At 39.6% G+C, this 21,466-nt stretch overlaps 1 protein-coding gene across 1 annotated transcript in view; it reads left to right on the forward strand.

The window, feature by feature from the left end:
* Nucleotides 1-21,466, forward strand: part of LOC136887089 (band 7 protein AAEL010189) — a 545,233-nt gene that overhangs the window by 25,813 nt on the left and 497,954 nt on the right. Inside the window, exon 2 of the mRNA XM_068231058.1 lies at nucleotides 15,324-15,394. Coding sequence (XP_068087159.1) covers nucleotides 15,389-15,394 — 6 coding nt within the window. The 5' untranslated portion in view covers nucleotides 15,324-15,388. The remainder of the gene's footprint in view (nucleotides 1-15,323; nucleotides 15,395-21,466) is intronic.

Genomic DNA, 21,466 nt, shown 5'->3' on the forward strand with positions numbered 1-21,466 from the left:
GCCGGACAACATTTTGGTGATAAGACTGATAAGACTAATCCATCCAGCTCCTTTTCTACCTGAATACTATTGTAAGAGAGAACTCTTGCGTTAATTATGAGAAGTGCTCCATATAAATTTCTAAAGTCGTTTAAATGACTTTTTATAAAAACTTTGAAGCGTTCCTGTTTTTTGCCTCTTAATTTATTTTAAAAGTTGGAGGGGCTGCTTTGACCTTTGTTTTTAACAACGTTCTGCTAATGAATATGCATGTCCTTTCTGCTGCATTTACACACCTGGCGCACTTACAAAGCTAACCAATTAATTTCAGCATGTTGTGTTTTAGCTAATGTCATCAACCAGAGTGCCAGGACAATTACAACAGGAACATTCTCTTTAGTCAAGATGTTACTCATTCCAGAAACTATAACATGAATAGAAGTTGTATTATTACGTGTTAAATAAATGTTACATTTTTGAAACCTAATTTTAAATTAATACAAATGACCACAATTTAGAAATACTTTTCTCTTACAAAATGTTGTTAGTAAAATACAGCAAGATAATGGATTTATTTTTGAAAATGTGCTTCTTATTCACATTTATCCAACAACCTGGAAAGCCATTGAAAGGAAAGTTTAATATTTAATTTTTTTACTACGAGGACTTCCTTCTCAAAAGGCGCGGATTAAACTGGTGTGGATTCGACGCATTTCAACTCGTTTATAATTTCAAATCTTCTGTCTATAAAAAGCCCCAATTCTGTCTGTCTTGATATTGAGAAAACGAGGTGTCAACAGCTCAAATTGGTACCACTAAGGCCTATACACTGTTATGTCTTCTTTACAAGGAAAATAAAATGCTCTCACGACCACGATTTTTCTACTTTTAAAAAGAAAAATACGTTCCTATCAGCGAAGTCCTTGTAACATATTCTCCATAATGACGTGATACATAGCTATATCTATCGGCACGATGTCGAACTCCGTGCACCCTGGCTTCTGATGCCATTTACGGGTTACAGGAGGCACAGAAGGTACAAGCCTAATGAAGGCTCTCAACTTATTGCTTTATTATTTCTGTTCACTGCCTAATTCACTGGATTGTCAATAGGAGCGTCTTTACGAGCTACAAACTGCTACAAACTGTTTCGAAGATTGGCCTCGATTTACAAAGATAGGTTACAGCTACTAAATTACCTCTCTTCTTGCCGTGCGGGCAGTATGCGCCGCGGCGATAGAAAGAAGCCCCTCGAAGGGAGTGTGGCCCTGAAGGAGCTACTGTTCTCATGAGAGGTTATCTTTGATTTGCAAAGATAGGTTGGATCCACAAACAGAGCCTTTTCTTGTGTGTGTATTCTGCGCGGGTTGGTAACGGAAGCTATGAGTTATGAATGCTGGGAATGACGTCACGTTGGTCAATGGCAGTGCTAGTAGCTAGACGGCTAATGGACAACAGCGCATGAAATGTTTCATTAGGCTATAAAAGTAAATGAACACTTTTGGTCGGGCTAGACGGGACCCCGCCGTTTATAGTGGATACATCTCTCTTGTAAAAGGAATTTAAGCTAAGATTTCCTCGCGAACTTCTGTGTTATATGCTGGGGTGCCTACACTCGGTTTGTACCATTTTTTCCCATTCTGGGGTATATCTCTATCAATAAGTACGAGATAGAGCAGACCGCGTGGTAGCCATGGTCGTTAACGCGTCAAGTCTATACGGTCAGGCACCGTGGTTAGCCGGCTTGAGTCCCGTTCGTTGAAAATATGTTCACCATCAAAATATTGGTCGGCAGGGTAGGGCAGGTGGTGTTATAGAATTTCTAATCACTAGAATGCGTGCCAAATGCCTGGATTCAATTCCAAATCTCTCCGCAGTGCACATATCGAGAAAAGACATATGACGCGGTTGATGGTGATTCGTTTTGGACAGTTGTGTGTTCCTCTCTCAAGAGTACGCATATCCGTAGATGTCAAAGTACGACGCCAAGCTGCAACTGCACTCAATATTGTTTGTAAAGAAACAATATAATACCTGTTTTGATTCCATTCGAATGCCGCATAAAACCGAAAACTGTAACTTTTATTCATAAGGTACATTAATAGTCCATTTAGAATTTCCAATTACTTCATACATAGTAATTTCGATTGTCGAAGACATGCTTATGTATTAGTTGAAAGTGAAATATATGTGAAAAAAAAGTGTTTAAGTGATTGTTTTATGTGGATCACGAACCACATAGACTCGATTTTCTATTTAAAATATCCGACGTGCATTATTCGGTTTTCAAACCGTGGACGCCTTGGTGAGACACCAGTGAAAATTTCACTCGATGATTACACTCCAGGCTTCAATGCCTTTATCAACCATTCTATAACTAGACTGTCTTGGTTCTTCAGCTCCATGCGTTTAATAATAAGAATATTATTATTGTTTTACGTCCCCCAACTGCGTTTATGGTTAACTGATACGCCGAGTTGCCGAAATTTTCTCCTGCAAAAGATCTTTCACGTGCCAGAGAATCTGCCGGCAGGAGACTACGACAGTAATAAAGACACTTTCTACGACCTTATACTTGTTTGTGTCTCACATAGTACAATACAGTCGTTCGTAGCAGGTAGGCAGTGGAACACAGCCGCATTCTTCTCTGAGTAACATATTACCTGCGAATTCGAAATAAAGCACAGTGAAGAGGGTTGTACATATTCATCGTCAAGAGTTTATCAATATACATATATCGGAAGTTACCAGAACGGGATCGCGGAGACATTACTTAACGCCTTTGTACCAGGAATTCTGCCCATTTAACAGGGCCAATAAGAGAACTCGTTATATTCGTGGAACATTCACGACTTTTAAAAAAAAAATTTACGTCACACCGACTCAAATAGATCTTATGATAACGACGGAATAGGACATGACTAAGACTGATAAAAAAGCGACCGTGACCTTAATTAATGCACAGCCCCAACATTTGTCTGGTATGAAAATGGACTACCACGGAAAAAACATCTTCGCCGCTGCCGGCAGTGGAGTTCAACCCTTTCATCTCTCGAACGTAAGCTCACAGCTGCGTAGAGCGTGTCAAACTACATTTACGACTTATAGAACATATTGATACTTACAATGGCCACTGCGAGAGATCTGCTCCAAATGAACCAAGGCCTATTATACAACTATCCTTTATATCCCATAACGATTTCGTCCTTTCTCAGAGATCTTATGAAGGTCAGATTATGAGCCTTGTTTACTCCTGCTGTGTAAGGGAAAGGTAGAAAATTTCGAAGTCCTTGGTCATTTAGTGGACCACAAGGAAGATGATATTTTTGACATCCTAGCGCACTGCGATCAGCAGAAGCTAAAGGAGACATGTTGCAGTGTATAACAGAATGTGTTTTGACGGTCAAAAACCATGACGATTGTGTACTCATATGCCTATACGCTATTTCTCCACTGACAACTCGGAACATACCACTCAGTAGAGCACATCGTCTCTTTTCTCCAAAGTCTTCCCAGCCCAAACTTTGCAACATTTTTGGAACGCTACTCTTTTGTCAGAAATCATCCAGAACAAATCTAGCTGCTTTTCTTGGATTTTTCCAGTTCTCGAATCAAGAAACATTTGTGAGGGTCCTGTACACTGGTACCATACTCTTGTTGAGATCATACCAGCCCAGAGACTTAAAGCGCCCTCTCCTTTACATCGTTACTGAATGAAAACTTACAACCTGTATTCCAGTCATTGACCGGTTTGGGGATATAAATAATGAACCATATATATATATATATATATATATATAGGCTGTTAGTACGATGGGGTCACCACTCCCGAAGTGATTTATTAATGACTGATAGATGCTGTGAAATGTGAATGGAGAGTGTTTTTGGAATGAAAGATGATAGAGAAAACCAGAGTACTCGGAGAAAAACCTGTCCCGCCTCCGCTTTGTCCAGCACAAATCTCACATGGAGTGTCCGGGTTTGAACCACGGTATCTAGCGGTGAGAGGCCGACGCACTGCCGTCTGAGCCACGGAGGCTCAGCCCCTAAATACCTTCATAACCATGTGCAGAGATCTGTACTCTTTATTTACAATACCGTTTATGTGATTACTCCAACGAATATCTTTCCTTTACAGTGATCGCCATAAGGAACTTTCATCCCATCAACACAGGAATTAAACTTGAGAGGACTTTTCCTATTAGTGAAACTCACAACCTGATTAACTGACGTATTGCAGCAGTGAGCTAGTTCTGGCTGCACAGTTTTGATTATGATATTGTCCACGTGGCTACCACAAAGCTTACAATGATCATTCCCCATACTTATCGGCCACGCGAAATAACAAACTTGTTTAGTTCGATCGCTAAGAGTCTAGAATGGTTGCAGTGATAACTACGAGTGTAATGAAGTGTCTCTATTCATGTACACTCTACTCTTCATTCAGCGGTGTGATGTGGCAGATATTTAAACTGTGAGACATATGGTTACTGTAAAAATTAATTCAGCATCACGAAACCTGCGTCGAAATAAAACCTCCAAATGAGAGTTAATTAGTTATGTCCCTAACCAACGGCATGAATATGTACTTTTCACACGGGTGGAGTGGCATTTAAAATTCATTATCTGTGGAAGGACAGCACGGACCAGTGGAATAAATAATACGTGATTTGTGAATCTATACTAATAATACCACATAAAGAGGGAAAATGTGTATATTTGTTTGTAACGGATAGACTCAAAAAATAATGAACCGATTTTAAAAATTACTTCACCTATAGAAAGCTACATTGCCAGTGAGTAACATGGGCTGTATTTTATTTTCAAAACAATTCGATGGGGGGCCACGGGGGGAGATATAAAAATTTAAAAATAATAGGCCAATATCGGCGAAATCGAATTTGTCGTACAAGGACGAGACAAAGCTCATTTTACCCCTTGATGCAAAGAACAAAACTCGGTAAGCCCTACGGTCCCAAAACCATGTTTAAGGCCCTAAAACCAACAGTTATGGAGATATTGGCACCACACTACCCCTGCTCTAGGAATCGGATAAAAGAAATGAACTGCCGTAACCATGGCAACGGCAGCTCCAGGATTCTAGAGAGCGAGATTGTGCATGTACGTATGCGCATAGCTGCCAACCAAAATTGGCACAAAAATTACTTACTATCTGGGAAAAATATACTGTTGTGTAAGACACTCACAGGACTCATTTGGACGGGGATGGAAAGGGGGTGAAGTATGAAAATAATATGTACAGTATGTCTTTGTTTGTATGTATGTGTTACACTCCTCCTAAACCACTGGAGTGATTTCAACCAAATTTGGCACACGTATCGCTTAGTATCAGAAGACAAACCGTGTGGGGGTAAGACACCCCTAGCACTCTTACGGACAGGGGGAAAGGGGGGTAATGTATAAAAATAATCTAGAATAGTATCGAATCCATACTTTTCGTGGTCGCAGAAATGAATAGCGACACTCAAAAAATTTTTAAAGTTCATGTTCAGCCCCTTTTGGGGTGGGTGCCGGGGGGGGGGCGAGTGAGATATAGAAATAATCGAAAATAGTGTCGAATCTACAGTTTTGGGGTCACTGAGATGAATGGTGACAATCCAAATTTTTTTAACTCTTCAGGGTGGGGGGCGAGAGGGGGAACAGTCTCATTGACAGTTGAAATCCTGTACATCGTATCTATAGTGCGACGGCTAAATACATATTGTAATCAGTTATTCATTTTTGACAGGATCAAATACTTCGTAGTCGATTCAAACTTCCATAAGGACGAAGTTCTACTCGAAAATTAAATAATCTAAATATTGAAATCAAACACATCTAAATAATTCTAAAACTACATAATAGATCGAAACATATCAATCTGCAAGTCAAATAAGAATTCTATGAAAATTCACTTCACACGTAACTAACTGGTAATACAAATCTTAAAGGTAAACATTCAGAAACTATCCGGGCAACGCCAGGTGTTACAGCTAGTAAAGAATAAAATTGTAGTCGGACTATCATAAAAAAAATTCTGGTAATTTCAAAAGTGATGCATATTTTGAAAACTATTCAACACTTCCTCTGCTTCCCCATACGCTGGTGAGATTGAGGATACAAACTGTGTCGCGCGTATTTTACAGCCCTTCATGATGCCAACCCTATTTGGGGGGATGTATTCACTGTTGCGTATTTCTGCGTGTGTGTGTGTGTGTGTGTGTGTGTGTGTGTGTGTGTGTGTGTGTGTGTGTGTGTGTGGTGTGTACGTAAAGAGATATTTAATACCCAGTTTCCGAGACAGTGGAGTTAACTAGCTGCAGTTATAATTCCCGACCCGGTCTGGATTCGAAACCGGAACCCTCTAAACCGAAGGTCATGACGTCGACAGTTCAGCGAAGGAACCGGATTGAAAATAGTTCAACATAAAGGAAATTGAAGTGGTTCGTTGGGCTACTACTTCTCTTACGGCCTTTGATCAGCATATCTTTGTAATTGTAAAATATCCTTAAACAAGCCTTCATTTGTAAACTTGCAATCTATTAATATAATCCAATAAATTATTGAAACGTCGAAAGTATATATGTGACCAAGAAGCTAACTATGCTCACTTATCCTTTCTTAATTACTGCATTTTTGCCGCTATTTTATGAAGTTTTTCATTAAACTAGGTTACTTCTTGTCTGTTTCGTCCCCAAAAGACCTATCTGTGTTGTTACGACGAAAAGCCAATTGTTAAAGAAAATCTGTCAAAGCTAACCAGTCAAGGCGAATTTTGATTTAAAGAAACCTATCAGTATTTATCCCTTTAGTTTCTTTTATTCATTCACGAGTCACTTACACCGAAACTAAATTGAATAATGGTGGGAATAATCCATGTCCTTGTTCAGAGAGCTATATGACATGTAAGTAGCTCTCTTTCTGAACCTTTCTTCTATCTCTTCACTAATTGCGGACACGAGTCAGTTAGGCCTAGGTCACATTTATGGCTTACTCAAAGCTCTTTGTGTATTTGGAGGTACGGACATAACAAATTTCCCTACTTTAAGGACGGTATTTTTAAGAGAAAAGTAAGAATATTTATTGAAATGCAAAAGTATTGTTTTTAAATATTAAGTCAAATTTAATTTGGAAATTAATTGCGAAGGGCGCCATAAAAGGGCACCTCCGGAGCCGCGTTGAACAGGGCTGCCTTAGACCCTTCTTAAAAATCTGATGAGCACGCTCCCCTCCCAAACACACACACACACACACACACACACACACACACACACACACACACACACACACACACACACTCACTGCCCGCCACTATGGAAGCGTCCATGTGGTAAACTTCCACATGTATTTTTATTATTATTATTATTAATATTATTATTATTATTATTATTCCAATCCGAATGGAGATGACACTTAGTAATGTTTCCTCTTCCAATCATTGGAACGGTAATTTTCATTGGATGTTCGAGATTATGGTGGGTTTAGGTTACTTCTGATGCTACTGCAGATCTTACGTCCTATTGTCGCTTTTTCTTTTTGCTGGTGATTTAACGTCGCACTGACACTGATAGATCTTACGGCAATGCAGGGATGAGAAAGGGCTGAGACTGGGAAGGTAGCGGCCGTGGCCTTAATTAAGGTACATCCCCAGCATTTGCCTGGTGTGACAATGGGAAACCACGGAAAGCCATCTTTAGTGTTGCCAACAGCGGTTTTCGAACCCACCATCTCCCGAATGCAGGCTTACAGCTATGTGACCCTAACCGCACGGTGAACGCGCTCGGTATTGTCGTTTTTATTCCTGCTCTTATTTCACATGAGTAACTTCAAATATCATCAGTTCATGATCGTTTTTCAGTAGAATCTACCTTATATAATATATCTTGTTGGTTCGACGTTGGATTGCAATAAATTAATTTGAAGAGTATTTCTCTTTCATCTGTATCCTGGAATAAAAATGTATCACGATGCGATTGGATGGGGAATTAACTTCATTCCCTCATACTACTAGGCCTACTGCTGTAATGTCTGTACTAACTGATAACGGCCTTAACGGACACTCACATTTAAACACTCTCAAATACCATCTATACAGGAAGTACACTTGTCATTCCCAGAAGAGAATATCAACAACTTACCACTCTTTGCTTCAGATTAAATCTCCGATTTCCAAATAGTACTAATGCTGCTACTGATACACCGTATCCACGGGCCCCATAGTGAGTAGCCTATATGGTAACTCTTTAATATTGATCTTTGTCTGCCTTCGGCAGTGAAAGTGAACTTAAATAACTTGGAAAAACATGGGATCGTGAAATTCAGAAACGAGACTCCATCTTCTGGATAGACACCTGGGTTTGTAGGTACACTCAGCCTTAGGAGTAATAGAGCAGTAGGTGGAGTTGCTGTTTCGGAGAGTGGGATCCTTTGCCTTACAATCTTCCAAGAGCCTGCATGGCTTATAATGGAGATGGCATTGGTTTACTTCTTGTCTGACAGTAATCTGTCTTGTTACTGATGATGGAAGAATCCCAGGTTTATAGATAGTGCTCTTTGTGGTTTTCAACGGTTCACTGAGAACAGAGTTCAACATGTCTTCTACTGACGTATTTGATGTAGAATACATCCAGGATATCTCCTTCCAGCAGTAACAGGTGACTAAAAGGGGTAACCCCAGAAGCTATCAATCTGGATACTTGACATTTCGACCACGGGACTTCTCACTGAGCGGAGCATTGCTTCCACTTACTTGTACAATCTCTTTCCCAACTTTCTTCTTTATTTTCCAACCTCTCTTAGTGAACTCTTGTTCTCTTTCAGTTAGGGCAGTATTGTCACCAAGACCATTGTATCTATAGCCGGTCTGTGAGTTATATCGGAACACTTGCTTATATCCCTTAAATCCTCTGAAAGTAATACGCTGCGGTTACAGAACAACTAGCGGTAACCCACGCTACGTTTTATAAAACTGCTCTGTGTTCAAACTTTCGAAATTATCGCCAGCTGGCGCTAGCTATCTAGTAAGCGAGTTGAAGGGACCGCTGTCGGTTTCCTCGCGCCAGTTGAAGCTTGTCAGCAGATTGGTAATCACGGATTGCGAAAAATTAATAAACGAAGACCAATTTGATTTTATTCCACTCCGCCCAGATTTAACACTTTAAAAGAATTATGTATAACATGAAATAAAAAATAGAAAATAAAATAATATTGTATGATATTCCAAAATACTGTAAAGCCATCAATGCCCTTACCTGGGTGTTACTGCAAGTTTCTCTTCTGCTGAAATGAAAGTATTTCTGTGCTTTGTGGTAAGGTCCTTATTCAATATATAGTAAAATGCGACTGTTCTCATTCGATAATATTCGAAATTCTTTCGTCGTTTTCAAGGATTCTATACAATTGATGGCATTCACGGAGCTCACGAAGATTTTTATAAATTGGGTGAACTGAATACTTTCGCCTATGTAAATATCTAGATTTCAGAAAAATATATTTTCGTAATAAAATAATTCTTCACCTGCAGAGAACTCCATCGCTTGTAAAGAATTCGCTCAGACTGCAATCCAGTTAATTATCGCGAACAAGCGCGAAAGTATCTACTTAATAATAGCATTTTAAAGCACTAAAAGCAGCGAGATGTTCAGTAACTGCAGCCATAAACGGCGTGTGCCTGGGCTTAAGATAGCAGAGTGTTGCTAAGCTGGACCTTGACTGTTCACTTCCGCTCAAGATATAGATGCATTAAAAAATCGGGCTTCTACAATAAATTAATCATGCTTTAGTTGCTAGGACAGCCGGCCCCGTGGTGTAGGGGTAGCGTGCCTGCCTCTTACCCGGAGGCCCCGGGTTCGATTCACGGCCAGGTCAGGGATTTTTACCTGGACCTGAGGGCTGGTTCGAGGTCCACTCAGCCTACGTGATTAGAATTGAGGAGCTATCTGACGGTGAAATAGCGGCCCCGGTCTAGAAAGCCAAGAATAGCGGCCGAGAGGATTAGTCGTGCTGACCACACGACACCTCGTAATCTGCAGGCCTTCGGGCTGAGCAGCGGTCGCTTGGTAGGCAAAGGCCCTTCAAGGGCTGTAGTGCCATGGGTTTTTTTTTTTTTTAGTTACTAGGAAAGGTAATTGCGCTCTATGTGATGCCAGCTGGGGGTCCAATGACGTGGCAACCATATGAGATTTGCATGGTATAGGGAGTCTTTCATTTTCACGCCCTAGGGGGCCCTTTTCTTTCTTTCTTTCTTTTCCGATCCGCTCATTTTTCAAACAGTCCAAATTCCTCTATTTTTCTGTTGAGAGAAGTGATTGCCTAGTTTTGTTTCCTCTTAAGGGGAGAGACCTAGCTCAACACGGGGAAAACAGGCCAATATTCATTCGATTGTCATATATGCCACAAACGTTGTTGACAAATGCTGCACATACCCCCAGGATTGGCATGCTTAAGAGCAATCAGAATCAAATTCAAAATTCAAAATTTCCCGCCTTTTTAACAATATATGACGGTTTCCTTCATAACTCTCTTACGGATTCACGGATAATTATGATTTTTTCAGAGTTTCCTCCCATAATGTTGTACTACAATCTGTACCTCATTCAGATCAATAGGATTTAAATTCGATTTTATATAACATTTTTATTTAAAAAGCTATTAATATTTTCTGGTGCTCGGAATAAAACGCGACAAAAAAAATCCAAATCACAGTCTATGTAAATGATTGAGGTTCATTTTGTAGCTGGAGTTTTGATACACACTTTAAAAAAGGACAAGCAAGGGTTATTCTGCCCGAAGGCAGGTCCGAACCTCCGCAGAGGTGTTCCTGAGCCGGAGTTTACGTGCGGTAGGGTGGCCAGTTCCTTTCCGCTCCTCCATTCCCTTACCCCCACCAACAGCGAGTGGCAACCCATCCAACTCCTGACCATGCCCAATGTTGCTTAACTTCGGAGAGTGTTTCAACACGGCTACGGCCGTTGGCTTAAAAAAAAGGAAAATTACGAAAATTCTTATAAACTTGGAATTTATAAGGGAAACAGTGATATACTGTTAAAAGGCGGGAAATTTTGAATATTTTATTTTAAAATATTAAAATTATTAAAATTCTGACATTATTGAAGTTGCTTCTTGTTATCAGGAAGCATGCCAATACTGGGATATGTGCAGCAATTGTCAACAACAATTGTAGCATATTTAACAATCGAATGAATATTAACCTTTTTTTCCTTTGTTAAGCTGGGTCTCCCCCCTTAAAACAATACTCGTCATTACCCTTCTCAACTGTCCACGAAACGCTAAGCTATTGTCTCTCTTCTGATGCTGATTTGGACTCGATGCTCTTAGTTTTACTATTCATTGAACTTGATATGCGGAATGAGAAATGTGCTTATTTTCTGGTTTGATTGTTTAAGGAAATGTTGCACTCAGAGCAATCATTAAATATCGCTGAGTCCTGAACTCGAACCGCATGTAGGGTAAAGAGAGTTATGTTCGTGATGCAGGCAAGTTTGTGATAAATCTTTCAATAAGTGTCATTGTGTCCGCTAAAGCGATGAAAACCAATGCAAGAAGTTAGAGACCTCTGTTGCGAACTCAGGGAACTAGTAGTAATGTTGAAATGCGTGGTGTGCAGTAAGGAAGTTCATGGCACTTATTCAGAGATTTACCACGAACTTACCTGTGTCACGAATATATCTCCCTTTACACCATCAATTGATACGTGCTGGCATGCATAGTTTTGGAGGTAACAGATCCAGAGAATAATGGATAAATTTTATATGCTAAACTACAGTAGTTGTTACATATAATTCCATCTTCTACGAAACACGTTCTCCAGGATGTTTTACTACTTAATATTAAGCATATGAAGCAAGAGGTCACTAACTTACTATTGATGTACTAGTGAACTTTGGAAATTATAAGCTCCGCGGCAACTCTGAACTTAGTTCTTGAAGGATAAGCGGGAAGGCGGGACAAATGACAAGGCGCTGTGCTGTTAAATACTTAATGGAGGCTGCAGCCAGCTTGGCAATACAATATGCACATGTAGCCTGGAGCAGCTTGCGCCTTTGGAAGATACACTTTTAATACTTTCCATTTTTATTGGCCTTGACACACTTGTAGGTATTATCCTTCTTCTTCTTCTTATTATTATTATGACTGACGAGTTGGCCATGCAAGCTGTGAGCTTGCATTCTGGAGATAGTGTGTTCGATCCCCTCTGTCGTCAGCACTGAAGATCGGTTTCCGTGGTTTTCCATTTTCACACTAGCTGTACCTTAATTAAGCCACTTCCTTTCCACTCCTATCCCTTTTTTATCCCACCGTCGCCGACGGTGTGATTCAAATCCACAATCTCCCGAATGCAAGCTGACAGCTACGAGACCCTATCCGCACGGTGAACTCGCTCGGCGGAAACTTATTTCACCTTCTCTACTTAGTTGAGATGGACAACGAGTCAGCGCTAGTACCTGACGTCCTCGTCCAGTAGAGAAGCCCCTAGCAAGTAGGCAGCCCTGAATTAAACTTTTGTACATCTGATCCATATGCCAGTTCTGACGTCATGCACGGAACTCCATAACTAAGGCTCTACCCATAACTGCATAGACTTCGAATTCTACTTACTTCAAAGAGAGTTGATTTTCCTATCAACTGAAACGTACTCATTACCCAGGAAAACTCGTTTCAACCTGAAAGCAGTTGTATCGGTCCAGTTCAAGGAATATGATGAAAATCCAAACAAATCTCAATTGGCACAATAAAAGGCACTACATTTAAACAAGCTTCTTAGGAAGAAGTTATACAGTTCCTAGGCCTGTGATATGAGCCTCCTCCATCGAGCTCGATAGTTGCAGTCGCTTAAGTGCGCCACGTATCCAGTAATCGGGAGATAGTGGGTTCGAATCCCCTTGTCCGCAGCCCTGAAGATGGTTTTCCGTGGTTTCCCATTTTCACGCCTGGCAAATTAAGGCCACGGCCACTTTCTTCCCACTCCTAGCCATTTTATATCTCATCGTCGCCATAAGATCTGTATCGGTACGACGTAAAACCAGTTGTAAAAACAAACGAGCCTCCTCCAGTAGAACACCCGCAGCACTTCCTGTAGTACCTGCCTCGTCTCTGAGCTTACTGGATTATACGAGCATCATCATCATCATCATCGAGTATTCAGCCCACTGACTGGTTTGTTGTCACAAAATGATGCCAAGCTGTAGGGGCACCTCAAAGACTTGGTGTACCAAGAGGGCATTGCTGATGAAGCAACTGCTCAACAAAGTGTTTAGGATGTTGTCAAAATTGTGAGAGCGAACGTGGAGTGTGGAAATGAGTGAGGGTTTCGTAGTGTCACAGCATGGAAGCTAACGAACGACATTTCGAGCATTTCCAATGAAGTACTAGAATAGTAAGTCTGTACGTTCAAGTAAATGTTCCAGTAATTTTGGAGACATGTCCAAATACACGAGATTAATAATTCAGACTTTTGGACAGTTCACTACTTCCTTTTTCGTGCATTCTGACAGAATGCGTATGAGCTACAAAGTTTGAGAGTGTGGCGGTTATCCTTTATTTATATAGCACTAACAACAATAGTATGATGATTATAATAATAATATTATAATAATAATAAAATTCTTTGTTTACGACCCATCAACTTCGTTTACGGTCTTCAGAGACATGTATGTGCCGTATTTTGGTCCCGCAGGTGTTCTTTAAAGTACCTGTAAACCTACCGATAGGAAGCTGACGTATTGGAGGATATTCAAATACCACCGGACTGAGCCAAGTTCGAGCTTGCCAAGTGTCTTGTGTGATTCAGATCGGCAACTTTTATTTTGATACGTTTAATAAGCACTGCAAAAACAGCTGTAAGTTATAATGCTTTATTTTACCATTATACGTGTTCTTTTAATTTGAAAATAAACTGTAGGTATGTTTAATTTTAAAACACGTTCATTATTCGTTTATAACAAGGCGTTCGTTGTGCTTCGATCATTCACTTTCGATACTACTCATTTGGACACCTTATTGCATGCATTTTTTGTTGATGTAAGTAACTTTGTTTAAATACAGGCCAACACGAGTTTGCGTTTTTCCTTTTCCCTGTATGCAATGCAAAATAAAGATAGTAGCATGTTTCACGTCCCGGGGCGCCTATCCCTACCTTACGCTTGAACAGTTATAATACCACACGCTCGTACAGACTTCGCACCGACACAGATTGTCAGACTATTTCCACACTCACTAGAGCATGAGGCCGATGACCACCGATGTAGAAATTCCCTAAAGGTCGTAACAGAGAAACATCTAACATCTCCAATACCCGAAATCGATGACTAAGAGTATAAAAGCCTCTAAAACGGAAACTAAGTACTAACAATTTATCAACAAGCACAGAACCAGTCTGGCGAGCATGTTAGGCAACATGGCGTGCCCTAGTAAAGACAACCTTCATGTGTTATCGTAGAACAGATTCCCTGTACAACTCAAAACCAGTTTGGCAAGAATGTTAAATATGGCGAGCCCTAATAGCTGTTATCGTAGAACAGGTGCCCTAAACAAACATAAAACCAGTTTGGTAGGAATGATGCGTACCATGGCTGTTATCGGAGTAAAGCTATCCATTTACAACAACAAGGATAATTACCTATTTAAAATGACATCGTACCCTTTTGCTCACGAAAGTAACTTCCGAGGGTTACTGAAAGATTGATATACATTGGTTCGTTACGTTATCGATAGCTGCAAGATTTATCTGCCCTCATATCCATAACAAGCTGTATATATTTCTTTCTGTGGACTCTTTTGAGGACGCACCTCAAATAAACTACTCCATACTGCGTATGCACAGAGTTTATGTAATGAATAGATGTTTACCGGGTAACATACCATAAAAATATGTATCCCCAGCCTCTGATGTATCTTTATTGGGGTCCAAAACCTCGTCATATTTCTTGCTACATATTTTCCTTACCTTGAGGCTAAATACTCAATATCTGTTATCTAAAACTGCTTGTGAAGCTTTGAAAGTCATGCGTTTCATTTCCAAATATTTTCATACGCTGCTAGTGTAATCCTCGTTATTTTTCTTCCTGTTTTCTCCTATTGGATCTAAAAGTATTGGCTAACGATCCATCGTCCGTTGCTTAAGACTAACTATGAATGATCCATGGTGCATGGGTTTAATTTCTAATGATTCTTTTCACAAGCTTTTATTATAAACCTCGTCATCCTATTCTCCTTACCTTGAAGCTAAACAGTCGGTATTTAGCATCTAGAAGTATTTGTGAACAATTTAATATGTTTCATGCACTAGTGACGTCATAACTAAATGACGACCTTCTTCTTTATAGAATACCAAGGACGTCATCAAGGAGTCTGCATATCTGCCCTCATTACTAATCATACGCATTCCAAAATGCAGGTAGGATTTATAGTCCATTATGAAATCAATGTGTTTCATTGATTGTTCATTCGCATATGCCTGCTTTTCTCTCAGTTATTGGATTCTTGATCGTAGTTTACCTTCAATGTAGACTAGTTTAAAATAAACTCGCATGAACTGAATCATGGATGTTATGTAGATGATTTCAATTTGATAAAAAATGTACCTGAAAACATGTTTTTAAAAGAAGGAAACTGTTTCTTTTCTCAGTGTCAACTCCGTTAATATAACTTTTAGTTGTTACCATTCTATGAAATACGACCGTTGGAATACTATAACGTACCTGTAAAGAAACCTACTAGTAACAGAATGACATGTTTCGTTCTACAACAACATCCTCAGATTCCATCAAATCTCTTTTGACCATGCGTATGTATGTACAATATTATTTACGTTGCATAAACTTGTCAATGGTTGTTTATTTATGATAATATGAAAAAGTATGACAAAATTATTTGAATCTAGAAATCCTTTATTGGTACTTTAGTAAATACGAGGACATTTTCTGAACTTATCTTAAAACTTTACGGGAGCGAAAGCTGGGTGTACTCAGGATACCTTATTCATAAGTTAGAAGTAACAGACATGAAAGTAGCAAGAATGATTGCTGGGACAAACAGGTGGGAACAGTGGCAGGAGGGTATTCGTAATGAGGAGATAAAGGCTAATTTAGGAATGAACTCGATGGATGAAGCTGTACGCATAAACCGGCTTCGGTGGTGGGGTCATGTGAGGCGAATGGAGGAGGATAGGTTACCTAGGCGAATAATGGACTCTGCTATGGAGGGTAAAAGAAGTAGAGGTAGACCAAGACGACGATGGTTAGACTCGGTTTCTAACGATTTAAAGATGAGAGGTATAGAACTAAATGAGGCCACAACACTAGTTGCTAATCGAGGATTGTGGCGACGTTTAGTATATTCACAGAGGCTTGCATACTGAACGCTGAAAGGCATAACAGTCTATAATGATAATGTATGTATGTATGTATGTATGTATGTATGTATGTATGTATGTACGGATCTTAAAACTAGCTCTGACTTTGGCTTCGCGTCCGCTAACTCCAGCGCGTCAGCTGGACTGACTTCAGGTCACTGACCTCGACTGTGGTTAGCTGTCACAAACATATCCATAGGGGTGGGGGTTGTACAACTCTATTGAGTGGAGAGAAAGAAGAGCAATGTAAACAATAATGTACATGCATACGCCTGGTTACAAGTGATTTGATAGAATCTAAGGATGTCCTTGTAAAATAAAACATGTCATTCTGTCACTAATGGGTTATTTCACAGGTAGGTTGTGGTGTTCTAAGTGTTACATTTTGTGTTTCATGTAACTCAAAGCTTTTCAGTCTGTTGAACACACAAGTTCAATATAAATACTACATACACTACAACATACTGTACCGTACCCAAGGGTAAATACCCTCTAGGACGATGCCTCCATTCCTGTATGAACGTCCGACTAACTCAGGGTTGGGCAGAGTGTGGGTTGGTTGTCGGTTGGGTCAGGTTAAAAAGTCGATGTTCTACTCTAAAATATCAGTCAATGACACTAAATGGATGTATAACACGAATGAGAAACAATCATAGGGGGTAAGATGGATTTATTGATAAATATCCCCGATCATATTACGAGAAAACAATAAATCAATGAAAAAATAATATGTCAAAATGAACTCAAAATATAGAAAATAAATGGAAATTAAAACGTTACTTGAATGATAATACAAAATTTGAAATCAAAATCAAGTTCAACAAAGAACATTATATACATCAAGACTGAGCTTTTTCTTATAGTCCATTGTTTATATTGCATGGCAACAAGTGTACGCAAACACTGGCATGTGGTATTTCCGTATGGAGTTACACACTATCGCATCACAACGAAACGGTTTCCAAAGTTAAGTTAAATCGAGAGTCGCCGCAATGTTACCGTTAAATAAAAGTTACATTATAAAGAAAAGTTACGACGGACAAGAAAATAACTAAGACGCAATGGACGCTATGTAAGTTATGCAAAATACTAGGGGCATATCCTATACTATATTTACAACAATTCAGATAATCAAACAAAACACATCTATATACATCGGATATCGAGTAAAATCTTAAATGCTACACAGATTCTAATGTGAAACCCGGTTCACTGCAAAAGATCTAGACAGAACTAGATAAACCACCAATACTTCAGCACTCGGGCTGTTCCCTTTAAAACAACGAGACAAGGTATACAACCACAAATAACAATTTAAAACATCATCCTGTAAGGGAAAAACATATAAATAACCCTTGATATCATGAAGAAAGCAATGGGAAAAATTGCCTCCTTCTGCTGCATTTGAGCGCTCAACAGCGCGGTCATCCGTCATGTACTTTCGGGTAGATTACGAGCTGAAAAGAAATGTTGAACTCAACACTACGCTAAAGTTTGGATTCTGTCTCCCGAGGCTGTCACAAGGAAATATCGTCTCATTCTCGCCTACAGATAAACACAGGCCAGAAATCAGCTTGCCATGAGATAACGTCTTTCGCCGGCTACACGGAAACTCACGTATATTCATTCCTTCTTAGCATGCTTGTGCCATTTAACAACATCAGACTCAATAGTCTGGAATTAATACTGTCCATTCTGATCACAATATACACTCAGAAGACACTTGGCAGGCACACACATCTGCACAATATTCTTTATCTTGTCAGGCATACAATCAGCCTGCACCAATACATAATAATTCAGCATGCAATCTTTATCTCTTATTTCGCATAAATCCCATTGGCCTTCCACATTATGAGACTCAGATCGTGTCCTTTGCAGACCATCAGGCTAAACAGAGTCCAACTTAACTTCAAAGATCTTAGTCTAACAACGACGTTCTGTAGCTCCTGCAGTCAGCTTCTGTAAAATTATGCATCACGCAGAATAGTTATACCTGTCTCTCTGAATAACCAAAATAAAATGAACTAATAGGTATTTAACGTTGTATTAAGATGAACATGTCAATCTAGCCCTTCTAGCATATATATAAGGAAAACTCGGAATATCCTACACTAAGTAACATGCATAATTAAACAACAACTAATCCTATAAATCCCTCATTTTCCCAATCATCTAATCATAAAGCAAAATGAAAATAAAATAAACATGCATTATTCTCGTATCCGAATCTATCATAGTAACAAAATTAAACAAACACATGCCGTCAGGCTTACTTTACATAAAATTAAAAATCCTATCTACACTGCCCTAGTACCTTAACGTAATTTACATACCATGCCAAAAATAACACATGCGTCTTAACTGAATTCCATCCGACGACTCTCGAGATACCAGGATAGCAGCTTACATCCCCGCTGATTGAGGGATTTACACCATGTTAATCACAGCATTAACATGTGGGAATGCACTTCCTTCTTCTGCATGCATAGCCATCATCTTGCTGGAAAATAATTCACTGGAACACAGAAGACTTTGGTTGACAATATCTTCGCTGCTTAATGCTACGAGCCGAAATACCCTTTCTCTTTACAAGATCAGCTAAACACACTGATACATTTATAATACACACTTCACTTAAAGGGTGAGAATCCAGTTTAAAAAGCAGCACACGGTTCGCTACGGAAGTTCCTCGCGAAACGCGCCCGTCGCGAAGTAGTGAAACAATAGCACGTCTCCACTACACTTGCTACACAGCGGTCACTAAACACCGTCTTTATATATTGAAAGTAAACTCTGCCAAAATACACTGTTCCATTTACTCAAGAACAGTAAAATCTTCCAACTGCACAATTTAAAATAGCATTTAGAACCAGTTACAGTTACTGGAATAACACTACGTTAATCACGATCACCAATTACAGTTTGTGCTTCCGCACTATCCAAGCATTTAACACAGAGTGACGCTCTCCAGAGCTTGGGTTACTGAGCAGGCTTCGGTGACGCCATTTCAATACTGGGGTTCCCAGGTGTCTGAACCAACTACCAATCAGAAAATTCGTCGTATATGATGACACAATATTTATTGTGATATATTTACAAAACACAGCTCAAACACTAGCAAATCTCTTCCACCAATTTTTATATTACATTTCCAAATATATCTGACTTCTGAAACTGTGAAAAACCGATGACCGACAGAAACTGACTTTAGCAACTGAGCACGTTGGTCATTCTGGAATTAAGATTTGGCGCGGTGTAGCCTTCATGTTTGCCAAATCCTGAATTTCCCATTGGTTGGAATATCTTGCTTGGTCAGCATCTAATACACGTGTCGATCCTTGCCAACGCTTGGTTACGCCACCCTTTCTCACGGTCATACGGAAATATGAAGCAATATCCAGCGACTTACTGTCTTGCTCAACATCCAGTATCAACTATCTTGGGATACGATACTTTAACATATTAGGCTGTAACTTGTATGAATAAATTTTACATATTGGTCAAATAATACTCTAATTATTATTATGGGCCGGCAGGATACGGCTCAATACCTATTAATAGTGTTTTTATACAGATATGTTATAGTGTAATAATTATGTTGAATGTGTGTGTTCGACAGAGTCAACATCTTTTAAGTTACATTTAAATGAGTCGACAATGGAAGGTATGACTTCCTTCGTAACAAAAAGAATATCGTGTTTGACAAACTGGAAAAATAAAGTTGCATTAAAGCTTTTTAGTAATTAAAACTCAGAATTTCTTTAATTTATGTGAATTACTCTCCATAAAATATATACCGTAAATCAGGGCCTCTCAAATGCCCAAAATCTCACGAGTGCAAACTGCGGCGCAGGTTTTCTGTGCACAGTGCATCGGTCCCACTCGGCTCGGCTGGGACCAACGCTTCGTCTCGGGGCGACTCGGCTATGCTTGGCTTAACTCGGCTCGGATTCGGAGCGCTACGGAGCAAGTGAGGAAGTGGGAGACAGGCGGAGTGAGCGAGACAGACGTGGGGAAAGAGAGAGACAGCGCTATTGATTCAAATCGAAGAGTGGAGGTCTGCACTCTGGTCAACCATGTGAAGTCGTCTTTTGCACTGTGCACAACGCAATGTACTGGTGTGGTGCATGCACCCTGAGAGACCTTGCAATAAATCAAAGAGCTTTAGTAACTGTACAGCGATAAATAACAGATAAACCCTATATTATCACATTATCCTTGTAGCATGTGCTTCAAAGAACTTCTATTTCATAAAGTGCGGGTGGCGAATGTGGGCCTTTATACTGAGTCTATGATGATAGTTGCCATTTCAAGGCCAAAATTGAGTGACTTGATTCACTGTTCAACAAGAATTTTGGTTCTCAAAAGCAAATAGCTGGTCCAGATGTATTTTTATGCTGAATTCAGATAATATGTAGTCCGTATTTCGCTGTCAGGACATATCGGTTGCTATTGCCAAAAATTCGGTATTAAATATCAGGTGCTTTGTGAGTAGAGGCAGGTTCCTCACTCTGTTCATAAGTTGTCATGCTGTCCATGCTGAATATTGTGCATATTTCGGTGATTATAGTTTAGTACTCTACATTCAAACTGATTTCTACCCTGTGGTACCTGTATAATATATCCATTAATGAACAGATAACCTATAAACATGTCACGTAAGTATACAAATACCCCAAAAAATTTATATTGCAAATGTGGTGAGTTCACTGCAAAGCATCAAAGAGGTGCACTACCTCCTGTACAAAAACAGCTGATCACCTGTATTTTGGGTGCAGTGCTTGTGATGACAATAAGAAATGGGCACCTCTAATTTGATGTTTTATGTACAAACAGGTTGCGTAAATGGCTTAGAGATTCTTGTTCAAGTATACCTTTTGCTGTATCAATGATTTCAAGGTAGCAGCAGGATCATTTAAAAGACTGTTATTTCCGTGTCACGAAAGTAGTAGGTTCATCTCCAATGAGCAATAAATCAATCGTTTATCCCAAATTTTCCTTCTGCTATGCGGCCTCTGCACATGGTCTGGATCTTCCTGTTGCTGTTGCTGCTCCCACTGAGTCGTACGATTTAGAACATGATGACGTAAAAGAAGAAGAGATACATTGTGA

The sequence above is a fragment of the Anabrus simplex genome, chromosome 1 (assembly GCF_040414725.1).
Source record: "Anabrus simplex isolate iqAnaSimp1 chromosome 1, ASM4041472v1, whole genome shotgun sequence".
Lineage (NCBI taxonomy): Eukaryota > Metazoa > Arthropoda > Insecta > Orthoptera > Tettigoniidae > Anabrus > Anabrus simplex.